At 50.2% G+C, this 13705-nt stretch overlaps 1 protein-coding gene across 2 annotated transcripts in view; it reads right to left on the reverse strand.

Moving 5' to 3' along the window:
- SERPINE2 (serpin family E member 2) overlaps positions 1-7485 on the reverse strand; it is a 61814-nt gene extending 54329 nt beyond the window's left edge. The window contains exon 1 of one of the 2 annotated variants that reach the window (XM_042995464.1): positions 7282-7485. Coding sequence is in view for 1 of the 2 variants with exons in the window: in XM_007086196.3 (XP_007086258.1) it covers positions 6649-6680 (32 nt within the window). In the remaining variant the exon portion in view is untranslated. Of the gene's footprint in view, positions 1-6648; positions 6977-7281 lie in introns of those variants that run through there. The other variant, XM_007086196.3, reaches the window with a different exon arrangement.
- Positions 7486-13705: the final 6220 nt, after the last annotated feature.

Raw genomic sequence — 13705 nt, forward strand, 5'->3', positions numbered from 1 at the left:
AATGTTGATTTATTTTTGAGAGAGAGAGAGAGAGACAGCACGAGCTGGGGGAATGGGGGAGAGAGAGAGAGAGACAGAGAGAGAGACAAAGACAGACAGACAGAATCCGAAGCAGGCTCCACGCTCCGAGCTGTCAGCACAGAGCCCGACTCGGGGCTCCAACTCATGGACCGCGAGACCATGATCTGAGCCAAAGTCAAGGGTCAGACGCCTAACCTACTGAGCCACCGAGGCACCCCTGCATCACTTATTCTGGTAGGGATTTCTGCATTTGTAACCGAAAGACAATGCCGTAGTTAATAGCTCATATAATCCCAACAGTGATCAAATCCTCAAAATAGTTTCCGTCCTAAGTGGAGTCCTTATTTCAAGAATGAAGAATAAATATAGTGGAAGCAAACACTGCCATTATTTATATAGCATTTTCTCAAAACAAAGAAAGAGAAATCTATTTTCATTTGCGGTCACCTTGGTTGTTTTCGAGTGGGCTTCGTATTTGGTGTTAAATTCTCTCACATACCACACCCACTTTCAAGATTTGGTCCCTAAAAACTTGGGCGAAAACAAGTGGTTATTTTTTCTGTAGCTATATTAGCTGGCACTAAGTAGAAAGGGAAAGTGTGGGGAGAAAGTGCTGATGCTATTTTTGGTATGCTCTTAAGAGAAATTCCCCAGGTTACCAGAGTTCTGGCTGCAGCGATGGGGGGAGGGCATTACAAAAACAAAACAAAGTACATTTACCAAGATTTGCAGTCACTACAAGAAATCCTTTCTGCCTTTTCATGGGATTTCGGTTTTCCCCTGTTACAGCAAAACCTCCTCCACGTTATCTTTCTCCCACGAATTAACTAATAAAAATAGAAAGGCACAGTGGATTCCAATTCTCAAATTATCCCTTCTGAAGCAAAGGGCAAAGTCTGAGGTCAAATTGAAGCAAGAGCATGAGGTGTTCCTGCGCTGATCTTGAACTAGGGCGTCCACCCCAACCTTTGAAGGAATTCAAGGATGAGACAGGGACACGTTTGTCAAAATGCAGAACGGAAGCTGCAAACAGAGGATTGCTTCGGCTGGGTGTACATCCCCATGCACAATAAAGAGTCCCAGAAGGAACACCAACCTCTCTGCCCTGGGCTTACATCCAGACCTAGAAACCCAAGAGCAGAACAAGGGAAGAATCATTGACTATGTAAATAGACTTGCCCCGTTGAGTGGAAGGCAGCATTTCTCAAAAGAGAAACAAAATACTGCTCTTTCAGTGTTCTTAAATTGTGAACTTATACATAAGAAATCACCTAAAGATGTAGTTTATTGCATTTGAATCCACTCCACACCTAAAGGTGTTTTATTATTATTTTTTTTTAACCCAATGCTGATTTGCAGATCAGACATGCAATCTACTCATGAGGAAAGATGTTTCTGGGAAGAGAAGACAGGCGTATTCATGGGTGGAGAAATGGTTGACAAGAAAGATCAAGTATAGGGGACCCAATGTATTTAACATTTTTATAAATGCCTTTAAGTGCAAAGACCAACCCGATCTTCACGCTGGCCCTCAATGCCATTTCTGAGTACAAAGGAGCCAAGTTGAATGATTTCAGAGACTTAGGAGAGAGGGATAAGAATTTCATGTAGATGAACACAAAACAATGCATTTAAAAAAATTCACCTAGATCTGATATATTTAGAAGAAAGCTGGGTCAAAAAGAAAAATGAGTCAAGAAGTTACATTTTTTTTAATGACATCTTTGAGATCATAATTTCATCACACCCATTGTATAGACAAAAAAATTCAGTCCTGGATGACTAACTATACAAACCCCTGGCAGCACAGCCCAGACTCTCTCCCAACTCTTCTCATCAAACTTGACTGAAGACATTAGCCAAAAAAACTACCAAGGGGGTGGGGGGGACGTCAGCAAGAGGGCAAGCATTACCGCCACCGAAAAGTTAACGGAAATAAACCAGAATGCATTCTCTCCTACCTTGTACAAACCACAAAACAGGGAGTACAGCCCAGCCAGTGGACCTCAAGGAAGGCTGAACCAAGCCAAAAGAGGTTCAGATGAGGATAGCTGAAGCGAACGTAGAGACGGAAGTACTTCTGGGTTAGATTTTCGCTTTTCTTCTAAGTAATGTTCTATCTCAAAAGTCACGAGCAATCAAAGATTTTCTTGCTTTTAATTTTTGCTTTTTTACATTTATGTATTTTTGAGAGACAGAGACAGAGAGACAGGTGGGGGGAGGCCGGAGAGAGAAGGAGACCCAGAATCCGAAGCAGGCGCCAGGCTCTGAGCTCTCAGCACAGAACCCGACGCGGGGCTTGAACCCACAAACCACGAGATCATGACCTGAGCCCGAGTCGGACACCTAACTGACTGAGCTACCCGGGCACCCCTCCCCCCCTTTTTTTTTTAACGTGAAGAAATATATTTAATGCAGAAGTACCAGGACAAGAGTGGAGGTCTGGGGGTGGAGGGGAGGGGAGAGGTCCCCTTCAAGCCCAAAACACGAGCACTAGTTCATAAAGCGTGTAGTAAACTTAAGAAAACTAGAAGTACGGTTCAGTTCAGATATCCATTAAGTGCCTCTGGGTCATGCACCACTGGCTGGTGCAAATGAAGCTAAAATACAGGAGGCCTTCATTGCACTTAGAGTCTAGTGGGTAAAATCTGTAGGTATGACACAGTTACTGCCATCAGAGAGGCCTCCACGGGGCAGGGTTTACATGTGTATGCACACTCCACACATGCCATAGAGGGCTGGGGATAGTCATTTTCAGGACAGACTTTTCTGGAACAGGGGACCATGGACCTGAGTCTTAAAAAGGGGGGAGTTAGCCAGGCAGCGAACCAGTGAACGCAGAAGGTGGAGAGAGAATTCTAGGCAGAGGTCCAGTAGGAGCAAGGGGGCCTGGGCAGCCCCGTGGGGTGAGGAGTCTGCAGGAGGTCAGTTTTGCAAGAACATAAGGCTTTGGAAAGGCAGGGCAGGGAGGTGGGAAGACGAAGAAAACTTAGACTCTCCCCTGTCATCACGAAGGGCCAGCAATCTGAGGAGTTGCTGGCGAGAGTGGCAGAGCACTGTGGCCAGTTCTCTGGCTGAGTGCTGAGGAGCTCTGCGGCACGACTGTCCAAAGAGCGAGCCCGGGAGCACAAGGCCGGACTCTGGACGCCATGTATGAAATGGGGCCGCCACCTTCCAAGGGCTGAAGGGTCCCAGGAGAGTAGGGAGACTGCAGAATCCATCCACCCTGTCCCGTCCACTCCCAAGGCAGTTGTGAGGAAGGAGGAGGGTGGTGAGGTCTGTGGACACGGTTTATAAACAGTGGAGGCTGCATCTCGACCCAGGTGAGGCAACACTACGATTCACCACCCTCCCTACAGAGGCTCACGAGCGGTTTTTGAGACACTGAGGTACGACACCTTATAAAGACAGTAGTTTACCTTCCAGTTTGAGACAGCTAACCTGCGACACAATGGAGCCGCTCCTCCAGAGTCAGGGTTTGCCCCAAAGGCAAGAGGGAGGCAGAGTTTTCATCAGGAGGGACACAAGCAGGGGTGCCTGGGTGGCTCAGTCCCTCAAGCATCTGACTTCCGCTGAGGTCATGATCTCATGGTCTTGTGAGTTCGAGCCCTGTGTCGGGCTCTGTGCCGACAGCTCAGAGCCCGGAGCCTGCTTCGGAGTCTGTGTCTCCCTCTCTCTCTGCCTCTCCCCTGCTGGCGCTCTATCTCTCTCCCTCTCAAAAATAAACATCTAAAAAAAAAAAAAGGAGGGACATGAGCAGATTCGGACTTGGGGCACCGGATGAAAGTCATCCCAGCACATGTGGGAGATGGCTGAAAGGGGTGCAAAACTAGGTATAAGAGACGTGGCAGGGTGCCATATAGTTAGGCACCAGGGATTCACAGGCTGTCGATGGTCTCCCAGCCTCTGGGTGCTAACTCCAAAGCCCACAGGAACCAGGAAGCTTCTGTAAATGAGGACCACAGGTCCAGAAGAAACCAGGAAGGAAGCCACCTCCAGCGTAGTTGGGCAATGGAAACTCCATGCCAGCCATGGGTTGCCACGTGGGACTGTAGGCCTCATGTTCCTTCCGGGTCTTCTGATTTTTTTTAGAGAAGCTATAAATCCAGGCGACATTTTAACATTTCTGATACGAACCCAATTTTTGTACACTTCGTTCAGGCCAACAACACATCTGCCCCCTGGAAATGGCACACTGGCTACCATTTTGCTGGTCCTGGACCCTGAAGCAGGGCGGGGCCACCGTGACTAGAGGGGAGGTCTGTGGAACTTCTCACCTCGTGGAGAAACAATAGGACCTGGTGACTGCATGGGGTGGGGGGGGGGGGGTGGTGCTGGAGGAGTCTGGCATTACCAGGAGGTTCCTGCTTTAATACCCTAGTGACTGCCCAAGGCACCACCACCAAAAAAAAAAAAGAGTGACAAACTTTGGCCAACGATGAAATGGGTAAGGGGTGAATGGTGATATGGTGATAACTTAAATCAATCAGTCTTAGACACATGGTGGGTTGTTTTGTTTTGTTTTGTTTTGTTTTGTTTTGTTTTGTTTTGCCTACAGGGCACAGATAAGCCACCAGACTGTAGGCAACTAGCTGGAGACACCGATCTGGGACTCACTTTGTACTGGAGATAGTTGAAGTTGTGGGGAATGTGGTTCATCCAATGACTCTCCGTAGAGCAGAACGGGGGTCAGGGCAGAGCCCTGGGTAACCTCAGGAGGTACTGGAGAGGCAAGGGAGGCAGAGGGAAAACCAAGGGGACAGGGCAATTAGGGAGGGGGGAAAAAAGGTATCAGGAAGGTAGGAAAGTTCCGCAACCAATGGCGCACGGAGACTGAGAGAGAATCTGCAGGATCACCATTCAGGAATCGCGGGGTGTTCTCCTACTCTGGGGGGCCTCTGGCCAGCTTGCAGGGAGCGGAGAAGAAGAAGGCAGCGACTGGAGAAGTGTTAACTTGCTTAAGAAGCCTGGGGAGACACAGTGGTCACTGGGGACAAGGTGGGGGTGCAGGGAGGAGCAGGGCTATGGCATTCTAAAAATACCGTTCAGTAAGAGTTCACAGGGAGATGCTAGGCAGTGCCACTTGGCATGCCAAAGAGAGGCCTTCCCTCTAATTTTCCCTAAGTTCCCTGCCCCAGCTCCTATGATTCTGTCCTATTTATTTTATCAAAGCAGGATTACGTTTGCTTTTTGTCTATTTCCTCCCACAAGAATGGCCATTCCAAGACAGATGCCAGGGACCCGCTATATTTGCCACATCAGGACCAAGCAAAGCACCTGGACACAGTAGATGCTTAGGAAGGTTTCTCAGGTGAGGGGGTAAATTCGGAAAGGTTTGCAGGAGGGAAATGGGGTAGGACATGGAAAGACTTCAGCTCAGTGGCCCCTACTTTCCTGGTAGAGCCGGCTGCGATGTCACCTGTCACACGGAAAGGAGGGAGGGGAAGAAGTCTCTTATGTTGAAGAAGAGTTGCAGTGGGAGCACCGGTTGGCCACCTGGAAGGCAGGAGCTTGTGGCTGAGACACTCAGACACTGAGGTTCCTGATTTCAGAAGATGAGGATCTCTGAGCGAGGGCAAGACTTGGATGTAGTCAGGGGACTCAGTCGCTAGAGTGCATGGAGGTAACCTCATTTAAGATGGTCACAGAAGTGGGACTAGAGAGCACGCCCTCCATGGACTTTGGGACCCGAGGGACAGAAAAAGCCCAGCCAAGGGCCCCCAGGCCGAAGGAGAAGGACTGGGTGGCAGAAGATGGCCACACGGAGGGGTAGGTAGGACGTGGCTCATGTCCAACTCTAACACCTCAATCTCTGACTGGTAGTTAATCACCCATGTGCGGAACTTAAAAACTAATGTCCTTTGGAGACTGAGTCATTTTTGCCCGTTTAAAATAACACTAACATGTGAAGTTCATAGGAGGCGGAGATTTTCTGCTTAAATTCACTTTTGTTCAGAATAAAATAAAATATGGAGGACATCTTTATGACCTTCAGTAATTGCCCCCCATAGTACAATATTTTCAAGCGTCATTTTAATACAGAATCAAAATTTGAGAGTTGAAAGGATCCCTAGATTCTTTGGGTTAACACCTTCATTTGCATAGCTGAAGAAAATTTTTGCCGAAATACTTGCAAACAGCAATAATTACTGATTTAGATATGCAGACAGCATTGAAAATATCTTCAATGTTTGAACTGTGCTTTAGATATACAAATTAGCAATGCTTACATTTCTTCCAGTTATCTCTGTTCAACTTTGGATAGAAAATCTCTAAAGTACAAAATTACCACGTAAATTATTCCTGAACAGTTCAGAAAAGTCAACTGCTTCCCGGCTTGAAAGCGGACGTCAAACCTTCAAACACCTTTTTATGTTGGTGCTAAATATAAGCGCGGTCTCTGCAAAGTGGCCAAAGCAAGACACGGCAGCGTTTGCGATTTCTCAAGAGAGACACACACGAAGATTATTTTTCGTTCATTAAAACACTAAAACCTTCAATAGCGTCTCCCATAATACCTGAAGGTGGAGTGCTGTCTTATGTAATAGAAGCCCTCCATCCCCGCTCAGTTGGGAGGCAAATTAAATACCTAATTCCGCCCAGAATTCCCGAGTACTTTCACCTTACCTGTAGCCACTGATCGCTGCCTCGATTCCCATTTCTACAGATGGTGAAAATGGCAAAAATCTGCTCCATGGGGCTGAGTTGATTGTCAGAGGCCAATTTAAAGGCTCTGCCCCAAACCGCTGGTGGCCCCCACCCGGCTCGGCCAGCGGTAAACACAAGAGTCGGTTTGTCTTTTCCCCATCCGGCAGCGCACACGCCAAGCACGGGGTGGGGGGACGCCTGCCTCGTACCTGGGTACCTCAGGTTCAGGGTCACCGGCGCCAGCGAGGATGCGCCGGCGGAAACCACGCGGGCCCCGGGGCTCCCCGGCTGCGGGCGCACCTGGACGCCACGGCCGTCGCGGCCCCTCCTCGCCCGGCCCGGGTCGTCCTCGGGCTCCCCGCGGGCCGGGCGCGCACGCAGCCTCGCGGGCTGAGAAAGTTCCTCCGCCTCGACGTCGCCGCCCCGGGGCCCCGCTCGCCCCGCTCGCCCCGCTCGCCCCGCACGCCCCCCCGGGCCGGGCGCAAGGTCGCGGAGCCGGGCGGCGCGCGGGGCTCCGGCACCGTGGCCGGCGCAGGGGGGTGGGGAGAGGGGAGGACGGACCCCCGCCGGCCGCGCCCCTCCCGCCCCCGGGCGCCCGCAGCCCGTACTCACCGCCCCTCGCTCGGGATCCCCAGGTGGCGGCGGCCGAGGGCGGCGCGGCCCGAGCCGGAGCCGGAGCCGGAGCCGGGTGGCGGCGGGGCGGGGAGTCGGAGGACGGAGAGCCGCGGCGGCGGCGGCGGCGGCGGCGGCGGCGAGGCAGGTCCGGGAAGCGGAGAGGCGGCGGCGCCTCCTGCCCTCGCAGCGCAGCCCGGCCGGCCCGGCAGCCCCACAGCGCGAGCTGGGCGGTCGCGGCGGCGGGGGCTTTATCGCCGCCCGCCCCGCACCCGCCCCTTCCTGCCGCCCCCGCCCCCGGCCCGCCCCGCCCCGCCTTCCCGCCGCCTCCTTTGTGTGCCAGCGGGCCGCAGCGTCCCCGCGCCCGCACGCCGGGACGCCCCCACTCCGGCCGCGGCCGCGCGGAGGCCGCCCCCCAGGGCTCCACGTCGCGGGGCTGCGCCCGGAACGCGCCGGAGGCCGCGCCGAGCCCGAGGTGCGGCGCCAGCCCCGGGCCGAGCTGCACGTGGGTCGCCGGGGTCCGGGTGTGTGTGCGTGTGTGTGTGTTGTGTGTGTGTGTGTGTGTGCGCGCGGAGAGGGAGGGACCCTAGGGCTCGCGGCGCGTCCCGGGGATGCTGGCAAGTCGTGTTGGCTGCACCCCTCCCCCCCACCCCCGGGAGGAGACGGGGCGCGCGGGGGGGGGGGGGGTGCCCCGGGACAGTGCCCACCGGGCGGGGTGATGGGGGTAACGGTGCCAGGTCTCGGCCGGGGAGGGGCAGATGACCCCGCGAGGCGCTTCGCAGGGTGCCCCACAGCCGACTTCTCCTAGGTGGGCCGGTCGCCGGAGGCAGATGGCAGACAAGGGAATCCGGAAATCTGGAGTCGTGGCTGCGGTGACAGCGCGAGGTACCCGCAGAGTCCTGGGAATCCGGCCCTTCCCAATCGCTAACTAAAACTGCTGGGACCTTGTGCGCGACAGAGGCGCAGACCCCAGAGGCCCGGAGACGTAGCACCCTCAGGCTCCCAGCTGCGTTACCTGGCTTGCAGTCCTCCTTTGCGCCAACTCGGGTTTGTGGGGACACAACTCTAATGACATAAGTCCTGTTGCCCTCGGTGCAGAACCCGTGCCAGCAGGCCCACGGCCCCAACTGTGAGAAGGAAATGTGGCAAATCTAAGACACGGCCGTGAAATGAGGTTGCGTCTACTGATGAGAGCAACTTGGATGATCTACACTTGGTGTGTGGGTGGCCATGCTAGACGGTGTGTGCCTGTCGGGGTGAAGGAGTCACTTTCAAAAGTGTGAAATCTGGGCCAGCCTAAGGGTATTCACAGCCTCTCTTACAGAGAAATATGCTAGGGAAGGTTTGGCTCTTAAAATAAAAAGGAAACACAGTCCACCAAAAGAAAACCTGTTTCATTATTTTACAGTCATGCCTAATATTCATATTTAATTACAGGGCAGGATATAAATGCTTTTTCCTTGTCCTCTCTGCCTAAGATGCTCCCCCTAGCCCCCATGATCTTCTCATCACTGCCTCCTTATACTTCAGGGCACCACTCAAGTGTCACCTTCTTTCTCGAGGAAACCTTCCCTGACCGCTTGACTTAAAGTCACTCCCTCTCTTCTCCAATTTATTAACTTTCTTCACAGAACTCATCATCATTTGGGTTTTTTTTTTTAACATTTTTTTTTTCTTGGCTACTTGTCTTCTACTCTTCCTCGTTAGAAAATATGCTTCCAGAAAGCAGGGAAGAGAAACCAGTTCACATGGTTTTCAACTCACCCCGTCCCTAGTGCCTCGAGCCAACACTACCCATATAGTAGTTGCTCAATAAATGTTTGTTGACTGGTGGGTGAACAGGGCCAAGTGACTACAGACATGGTAAGTACTGCCCGGGGAACAGTGTTAGGGCTTAACTCTAGCCCGGGAGGGCCAGCCGGACCTGGGAAGAATGACATGAAGCCAGGAAGCTAGAGAAGAAAAACCCGGAGGTGGGAATGAGCTTGGTGTATTTGAGAAACTGGGGACCAGCCTCTTCCAGATGGAAGGGAGTCATTCAGGAGCCTAGCGAATGGAGAAGTAAGTTAGAACCAAGAAGCGTGGGTAGAGCCAGCTTCCGAAAGCCTGCTTGATTCCCTACATCCATTTCTGTCTCAATCACTTTTTTAACTGAAAATTCTTATGGAGATAATTGTAGGTCCTCGTGCAGCTGTTAGAAATAATACAGAGAGGTCCCTTGTATACTTTATCCCGTTTTCCCCAATAGGAACCTTTTGCAAATCTGTCGTCTAGTATCACCATCTGAAGGTTCACACTGATAGGTTGACTTAGATCTGAAACACTTCGGTTCAATTTTTGCCATTGAAAATGTTTAGTAAAGTTACTCTTCAGTTTTTGAAAGAATGCACAGAGACTCTTTTGAAGGGTTTCGGTCTCTGGTTTTAGCGGAGCCAACATTTTTGAGGGAGGGGAAGTGATTTATTTTTAATCATTAGGGTCCGAATTCTTCAGCTATAAAAGACCGAAATCTTGGGGACTTACCTCTTTTGTTTACATTTTAATGACTGCCACTCACTTCCCTGTTCTACCCAGTACCGTCAAAGGAACATTTTGAGCAATACCGTACGTGACTTGTCAGTTCTGAAATCAGACAGGATGCGGTGTTAACTAATCTGCTAAACTAAGCCCAACCACGAATGTGCCTTTCTCTTTTCCTTGGACATTGGATGGGACTGCCAATGAGTGTCTCCCAAAGGGAAGCGATTCAAGACAAAGACCCATTCTTCCAGTAGGATATGTGGGGAATACCAACTATGCTTGTTACAGAATGCGCATGGCCGGTGTTGGCTGGCCCTCCTCATGCCAGCAAGAGGATACAGAAGCAACCTCCTAAGCTGTCCATGACATTCAAGCGACGAGGCAATTTGACATCCGTCACTCGGGAGCTGCCCCAAAGAAGCCGCGTTCCTTCCTCGGGCAGTTGGTGCCCATGAACGACCGTTCTTCTCACATGGGATCCTCTTTGAAATGTATCTCTCACAGATGTGTGCTTTCAGCGTGCATTTTCCTCCCGTCTCTTCATCGGTCTTATTTGAGAAACCCAAATTGTTCAATGCTCCTACCTTCCTCTTCCTTTGTGATTCACACTCACAGCAGAATTTCGTTTTGTCCTTCAGTTGTGTGGCTTGCCTTAATCCTCAGATAGAGCTTCAAATTGTTTATTCCTTAAAAAAAATTTTCAAAAGTGACCTGGAATTTAGCCAGCTGCAGCCAGTCTCTGAGTTTGGCTTTGTGTCCATAAGCTGCAGTTGAGAGAAACGCACGAAATGCCCAAACAGAATAAAACAAATGATCTATTTAGTCTCGTTTCCTCTCTTGGAAGAGATCCAGTGTTGAGTGCTTTGGAAGAAGACGAAAATCCCCCTGCCCCACCCCCACCATTCCCCCCCCCCCCACACACACCCAAACAGTATGACCTTGTCTTTAAGTAAAAACCATCCCTACCTTCCAATGGGTGGTGGTGTTTTGTCTGGAAGAGTGACCCATGTCACAATAGTAAGATAATAATAGTTGCTCCTCTCCTATCTAACCCCTGCTGAAAAACACATTAAGCCACTTGTTACACAACATCATGGATGCAAATGTTGTTACATGAGATTGTTTTAACCAGGGGAAAGGAGACTGGTTATAACAGTTCACTTAGACGATTAGTTTTCTGGGGTTGTCGCATCGGATGTGATTTTCTTTTTTTTTTTTTTTTAAGCTTACAAAAGGCATTTGTCTTTTTATTTCCCTTTCTCGCTGGCTTTTAAATAAATCCAATTTTCTTTTTCTGTAACTTCTGAAACAGATTAAACCAGAGCATCAATTCACACCTTCCCATTGTCGTCACTACTTTCCACAAGAGCCTCGGAGAAAAGACATTACTAAGTGCTGGGCTGAGAATTATTTTGTACTCGTGTTTGGCCAAATAGGATGGAAAGCTCTCGGTGCTGAGGATCACTGTGATACTGACCCCTTCAATCACCAACGTATGTCTTCTTCCCGCCCCCGCCCCTCTGACCTCCCTTCTTTCCCGCATCACTGCGTCCTCTGCCTCTCTCTCACCACCACCCCCCGCCCTTCTTGAGAAGGTTACCAGTGAGTTCCAATGGTGGCAGCCCCATCCGTTTTTCACCGTCCTTTATCACCCTTGATCTCTTGGCAGCATTTAACTCTGGTGTTTTGCCCCTTTTTGAAATGCCTTAGCCTAACCTCTCTCTTCCATTTTCTTGGCCAGCCTTTATCTTTCCCTCATCAGATCCCCCGCCTCCTCCCTTTCGTGTTGCGGTGCCAGCTGCTGTCACCTCTCTGTCCTCTGCACACTCTCTCCATGGACCGAACATCGACTGGTGTGGCCACTCAGCATCTCCTCCCCCCTGTCTTTTGATAGCCGGGTCTGGTTTCCTTTGGAAGATCACCACTCCTGCGTTATGTGCCACATTGTTGGGAATGGAAGACAAGGTGTCCTTACTTCCTTTAGCCAAGGGGTGGGTATATGACCAAGCCAACAGGATCCCCCCCAGGACTTTGAATCCTGAGGAGTCGGGCAAGTAGTTGGAGCTGATTCATCTCAGCTTGACCAGACTGTTCGTGAATTCTTCCCACCTGGGCACCCGGAACCTCCATGGCTCCTGCCCTTTCTGAGGACAGGTGCACAGTAGACTCTTCATTTCTTCTAGGTTTTCCCACATCTAGCCAGATTTGGTTTCTTTTGCTTACAACCCAGGACCCCTAACTGACATGTCCTAGATGTGTGGCGCCTCAGTTCCGAATGAATTCCAAACCTGTTGTCTACACATGACCTTGACCTCTGTCCCCGGCTCCTACTCACACATCTCCAAATGCCCGGCAGACCCTTCCACTTGATGGTCCCTCGTCGCCTCCACCTAACAAGTCTAATGCTGACTTATCCTGTGCCACCCCAAAGCACCTCCTCCCCTTGCGCTCCCCAAGTGTTTCTGAGGAATGACCACCCTTGGAACGAAGCCAGAAAGATGGGACTAAGTTCTGACTCCTCCCCTTCCTTTTATGGATCCATATCCAGCCATTCCCTGGGTGCTGTTTATAGTTTTTTCGCCCCAAATCCCTCTTATTCTCCCATTTCCCCCTCTTTTCCTAATTCAGACCCTTCTCACTTTATGCCTGTACTACTCCAATGGTACCCTAGCCATTCTCTCAGCTCCCAGATTCTACCCACCATTGCCAGCTTCAATCATGCTACCCCAGCTTAAAATACTTCCACATTTATCACTAAGGTCCAAATTCCTTGGCTTAGGCAATCTTCTTTGGAGGTTATGGTCACAGCTTCTGGAATTAGACCACCTGTGTTCAAATTCTCTTCTCACCACTATGTGATTTCTTTCTTTCTTTCTTTTTTTGTTTTTTTAGTAACTTAACCTCTGAGCCTAAGTTTCCTTATCCATAAAGTGGAGGATTGTAATAGTATAAACTTAACATAGATTTATGTGAGAGTTGAGTAGTTAATCCATGAAAGGGGTTAAGCTGAGTAAGCTAGGTAAGTGCCCAATAAAAAATTATTACAATGAAAGCTCTCCACAATTCAACTCCAGTGTACCTCGCTAGCCTTATTTTCTCATTTTCCCCTAAGATCGTCCTAAGGGCTTTACTAATGAGACCTGAATTCCTCGCCCAAATTCATATTGTAGTTTTTTACCGTGACACCATTGTTCAAACCATTCTCTCTGCTCCAAATACCTTTCTCTTCTTCCATCTGGATAAGTTATCTGGTCTTGCACTACAAACCATCTCAATCGTAATGGCTTAAAGCAACCATTTGTTCATGATTCTGTGGGTTAGCTGGTCAGGCTTCCGCTGAATCGTTCATCTCTGACTCACCAGTGCTGTCCGACCTCACTCACATGTGTGGATGTTCAGCAGGGATGGTTGGAACCCTCTGCCATCTCTCTCCTCTAGTGTTTTCATCTTCATGGGCCTTTCCCCCTTGTCATATTTCAGACTGAGGGGGTTCCCTCAACATGGATTTTCCAGCAGTAGCTCAAGAGTCCAACAAGAGGGTGAAAACAGAAATTGCAATATCTCTTAAGGGCTAGCCTTGGATTTAGCACAATGTCACCTTTTCTGCGTTCACAACAGCTCACAGAGCGATCTCAGATTGAAGGAGCAGTAGACGACCTCTTGGTGAGAGGTGTAGTAATCACCTTGGGCTGCCATTAACAAGATACCATAGACTTAGTGGCTTAGATAATAGATTCTCTCAAAGTTCTGGGGGCTAGAAATCCCAGACCAAGGTACCATCAAGGTTGGTTTCTGGTGAGATATCTTGTCTTGTAGTTTGCTGCCTTCTTGCTGTGTGCTTACGTGGTCTTTGAGAGAGAGAGAGAGAGAGAGAGAGAGAGGATCTTCTGTGTCTCTTCCTCTT

Source organism: Panthera tigris, chromosome C1 (assembly GCF_018350195.1).
Source record: "Panthera tigris isolate Pti1 chromosome C1, P.tigris_Pti1_mat1.1, whole genome shotgun sequence".
NCBI lineage: Eukaryota > Metazoa > Chordata > Mammalia > Carnivora > Felidae > Panthera > Panthera tigris.